Genomic DNA, 5,453 nt, shown 5'->3' on the forward strand with positions numbered 1-5,453 from the left:
TACTTTCTATATGCATTTTTTATATTTGAAGCCCCCCCATATATAGGGAAATAGTCTGATTTAAAAAAAAAGTATATCCAATGAAAGATGTATATAAATACTACTTCTCATGAAAAAATTGTATTGATCCATACATTTTTCAAATAGTTATAGCATAATAAAATTAAAAATGTAAAATACAAAATCGAAAATTTTCACACAAAAATATCATTTGGTAGCCGTTTTCACCATGAAGACAAGTCCAGAGGTCAAATTTTTTTTTTTCAAATTAAAGTACATTACATTAGCTTTAATTTAAGATATATATAAAAGTGTCAGACCTTCCGGAACATTTTCAAAAGTTAAGTTGAAAAAGTTAATTTTTTGTGAAAAAGTTGTCATTTTAAATCCCCCCCTGTGGGCAGAAAAAAGGTCAAATTTACAAAAAAAATATACCAAATAATAGGTAAAGACATCAAGCATCTATATAAAAAAAAATTATATTGATATGTTCATTTTTGAAAAAGTTACGGCAGTTTTTAGTAAAAAAAATTGAAAAAATTTCGAAAATTAGCGATTTTTAAATTTGTAATTTTTTTGGAGGTTTCCCCCATTTACGGGGAACGAGGGAAATTTTTTCAATTTTGAAGGGTAATGTCTTCGACTAGATACGATTTGTGATCTTTTGACGTATCGTTGAAAGAAATCGGTTCGGTGAGAGTTGAGAAAAAGTGGTAACAGACACAAAAAAAAAAACACATCTTAGTAAAACCAATACCTTCTCAGCTTAGCATCGAAGCTAAAAACCAATACCTTCTCAGCCTAGCATCGAAGCTAAAAACCAATACCTTCTCAGCTTCGCATCGAAGCTAAAATATTTCAATAAAATCTATCATACACTTATGAATTGCGAGTATAAGAGTAAATTAAATTATTTATTTATAAAAATTATTTTTCTGTTTTAATTTTAACTAAGTTAAAACTTTATTTTTCAGTTATTAAAAAATTGCTTAACATTAATAACATGGAATACAGCCATTTAGCTGTCTGTAATATTAAGATGAATACTATACGGAATTTCAACACTAATTTCGAATAAGGCACCAGATTCTTTATCAAATTAAGTTTTTGAGATAATTACTTATTATTAATTAATTAATAATAATCGATTTATTTTATTGTTGTTTATAATTAACAATAAAATAAACAATTATAATAAAATTATTATGAAAATTGATAAGAGTAAAAATGATTTTTGCATAATTTTGGGCTTAGTTGTCAAGTTTAACCAATTTTATTAACACTTAAATTTCAGTTTGATAAGCATTTTTTATATCAATCTAAAAGTTATGAAATTACTACTAATAAAAAAATAGATTTTTAAGGAATTCAAAAATATCAATTTTTGTTATTTACATATAAATAGCATATAAAAACACAATTACGAAAAAAATATAAATAAATAATTCGAAAAAATTCCCATTTTTCTTTTATAAATCTTTTTTAATGCAGTCTTCTGTAAGTTAAAAAAAATAAATTATAAGAAACAGACTATGTGTTTTTTGTCATTTAAGACTGTAGTTTATAAAGATTTACGTATAAGAAGTATTTTATGATTTAGTTAGTTTTTTACTTCTAAGTGACTTTTTCTTTACAATTAGTGGAATAATTGTTTAACCAAGTGCCATCTTATTACATCATTGCCTTAAGTATATTAAATTTATTTTTTAACACTTAAAGAACTATTCTTAAAAATACTTTTAAAACTATACATATGGAATCGTTTGATAAAATTGGCAATTAAAGCTTGATTCAAATGTTAAAATTACTTTTTTTGACTTGAAAGAAAAAAATTTAAATAATTATAAATTTATACTCTATGTTAATTAGTTTTATATAATATTTATGAAAATCAGTGTACTCCCCTTATAAGGTATATTAAAATAAATAAAAATACAACACCAAGGAATTTAACACAAAAATAGCATATTTTTGAATATGATAACAATTTTCACTACTTCTTACTCATATTTTTAAAATTATAAACCTTCCAGTATAAAGAAAAATGGTCCGATTTAAAAAAAAGTATATCAAATAAAAGAAATAAACATAAAGCATTTATGAAAAAAAAATTGTTTTGATCCATATATATTTCGAAAAGTTATAGTAATTTATAGTTGAAAAAATAAAATATGAAATCGTAAATTTGAACACCAAATTTGCATTTTTTTAACTACGACAACCATATGCATAAAGAAGATAAATCATCGGGACAAATTTTTTATTTAACTTAGAGTACATAACATTAGCTTTATTTTAACATATATTTAATGCTCGGAGTATTTTCAAGACTTAAGTTGAAAAAGTTAAATTTTTGTGAGAAAGTTGTTATTTTGAATCCCTACTCCTGGGTCAGTTTTTCAAATAATTTATATCAAATGAAAGAGAAATATCTATGGTTTCAATATAAAAGAAAATTATATTTATTTATTCATTTTTCAATAGTTATGGCAATTTTTAGAAAAAAATATCGAAATTTACCGATTTTACAAATTGTAATTTTTGGGAGGGATTTTCATCATTTACTGGGAACGAAGGCAAACTGTTCAATTTGTAAGGGTAATGTTTTCAACTAAATACGTTTTGTGATCTTTTGACGTATCGTTGAGAAAAATCGTTCCAGTAAGAGTTGAGAAAAAGTAGTGACAGACACAAAAAAAAATAAACACATAATGGTAAAATTAATACCTTGTCAACTTCGCATCGAAACTAAAAAGCTTTTCTAAATATCATTCTATATCAATATTCTATTTTTCTCTAATTTATTTAAAAATATGTATAAGCATGACATTAAATTCAGAGTCTTTATTAAAAGTTTTAAATACAAATAATTTTTCAGATTATTTACTTATATTAAATAGGTTAACAGGAATTTCTAAAAAATAAAACTATAAATTAGAAATAACATCACATATATCTTCTTAATTTTTACCAGTATTATTTTATAAAATTGTATTAGATTTCATTCTAGCTTAATTTTCCTCGATATTAAAAAATATGACATTTATAACTATTTTGACTATTTTACTGTTGAATTTCACTTTGGAAAATTCTGCTTACAATGAACGACGTTGCAATTTTTCTAGATACATGTTGAATTATTTCAAACTCAATGAGAAGTATTTGTTACATTTTTATAATAACTTAGAAAGAGTGACCGAAGAAGATTTGAGAAAATATGATAAAGCTGTTCAATCTCATAGTGATATTATATTATTAATGATCCAAGAACTGTATGTTAATCAGAACATCCACTTTCCATCAGACTTGATGGCGGTAAATATGTATTTAAATAACATATCTGGATCAATAATTGTAATTAATAAAAATGAAGCAGTCAATGATGAAGCAGTTAAAAATAATAAAGTTTTACTCAGTTTACAAGGTTTAAAATTACTTAATCATTCTATGATAATCGGTTTAGATAGTTTTATAAAGTACAACTGTATTAAAGAACCAATTTCGTTATTTGTCCAGTATCCTATTGACTTGATACCAACTCATATATTAAATATTGACGAGTTAAGTATAGCTACAAAACGCCTTAGGGAAAAATTGATGAAAGAATTAGGTTTTGAAAAAATAAAAAATCTTGACGAATTATTATTTTACCCAAGAAATATATTATTTTATAATTTAATGACGAAAAATTCAGAAAAAAATCTAAAAATGGATACTAAATCAAAACAGCGTCAAAAATTGGAAGTTGGTAATACAAATGATGTTTTAGATCTCTTACGATTCGCTCCGCTTAATATTAAGTGTGCTGACGAATCTAATTTAACTATTTATGATTTATATCGTTACGCAGAGTATCAATTTTCATTCATTGATATAAAAGCATTCCAAAAAATATTACTCGGAGCTACTTTTTATCCTATTGGAATACTTATAGCTGATTACATTCAACTTGCAAAAATCGCTTCCCAGGATTGTAAAAAATTTAAAAATGATAAAGAAAATTTATCTAGTATAGTTACTTTAGGAAAGAATGTGGCTCTTCATCTTCAATCATTTCGGAACTTGAATATCTACAAAGAAAAAGGATATATTTTTCTTAAAAAAATATTTTACAGGTTACACGTGATTATAAATTGGGTAAAAGGTTCGGAACTTGAAAACGAAGATTTACCAGACTTATTATTAAAAGGAATAGAATCATTCATGAAAGAAAACAAATTAAAGTTCCAAATGAAATCAGAGATATTTGTTTCTAATATAAATGTAATAGATATACGTGATCAAATAATAGAAAAAGCTAATATAGTTGAATCTTATATTCAGGAACTTAAAAATTATAAACATTTATTTCAAGCAGTTCATGCTTTGCAGTATTGCGATAAAGTCACTTTAAAAAACTTCAAATACTTTTTATTGCCAAATTTAACTGGTAAGCATTAATTTACCTCTAGTATAAATATATATATAATAAAAATTTATTTCAATTAAATATAATCATTTACACATTTTAAACAAAATTATAATAAATATAATTATATTTACTTAATATTAAAACCACAAAAATAGACCTAGTAAAAAAACGTTTTTTTAAAAATTAATTTATTGTTTTAGTGTAATTAACGATTTCATAGAGGTTAATATAATATTGTTTTTTCTTATTACTTTTAATTATAGCTTCATTATTTTTAATTCATTATTGTTAATTTACAGACAATTTATGTAAAGATAATTTACTTTATGAGGATGTAAACAAAAATGAAAATTTCAATGATTACAATAACAGTAGTGAATTTAATATTTACGACGTTGGGGATAATGATGGTTTAGAAGAATTCAAAAATGAAAATATTGAACATTTTAAAAACGCTGTTTTCAAACGAAAAAAGATTAATTATTACAAAAGTTTGATCCCATTAATTGAAATGAACGATTTCCCTAAACATATGGTGGATTATTTCATTGTTTCAAAATAGGGAATTATATTTTTATACTAATAAAGAGACTAGTATATTACATTTGGTTATTTTATACATTTAAATTAATTTAGAACTTAATCACGTAAAATTTAATAATATTATAAGTTTAAAATACCTTCTCAGCTTGTTATCAAAGCTAAACTATTGTTTCGTCAACTAATCTTCTATTTTAAAACGCTCTATGAAATAAATAAAAAATGTTATTTTGGTAGAGAAAATTACTATTTTTCGTTATANGTCAGTCTGGCTTGGGTTTTGAAGATTGGAAGAAGTAAGTGGTTCTTGAAAATTTAAAGTATTTTTACGCCAGGGATTAGAAGGTTGGAGCTTTCGTGTTTTGATGATGCTTTTGTGGACAGAACAACCTTTATAATTTGCTGGGTGCGGGCCACCGCATAAGGCACATTTGGCAGGTTCGTTTCGATTTTTTAGACATAAAGAAGAGTCGTGTAGTTCACCGCAACGAACACATCTGGG

At 24.3% G+C, this 5,453-nt stretch overlaps 1 protein-coding gene across 1 annotated transcript; it reads left to right on the forward strand.

The window, feature by feature from the left end:
- The first annotated feature begins 2,959 nt into the window (after positions 1 to 2,959).
- Positions 2,960 to 5,095, forward strand: LOC126900497 (uncharacterized). Its single transcript, XM_050676253.1, has 2 exons — positions 2,960 to 4,429; positions 4,711 to 5,095. The coding sequence occupies exons 1-2, from the start codon at positions 3,037 to 3,039 to the stop codon at positions 4,971 to 4,973; spliced, it is 1,656 nt and encodes a 551-aa protein (XP_050532210.1). The 5' UTR covers positions 2,960 to 3,036; the 3' UTR covers positions 4,974 to 5,095.
- The last annotated feature ends 358 nt before the right edge of the window (positions 5,096 to 5,453 follow it).

The sequence above is a fragment of the Daktulosphaira vitifoliae genome, unplaced genomic scaffold, assembly GCF_025091365.1.
Source record: "Daktulosphaira vitifoliae isolate Bord-2020 unplaced genomic scaffold, ASM2509136v1 Scaffold_3, whole genome shotgun sequence".
In the NCBI taxonomy this organism is placed as follows: Eukaryota; Metazoa; Arthropoda; class Insecta; order Hemiptera; family Phylloxeridae; genus Daktulosphaira; species Daktulosphaira vitifoliae.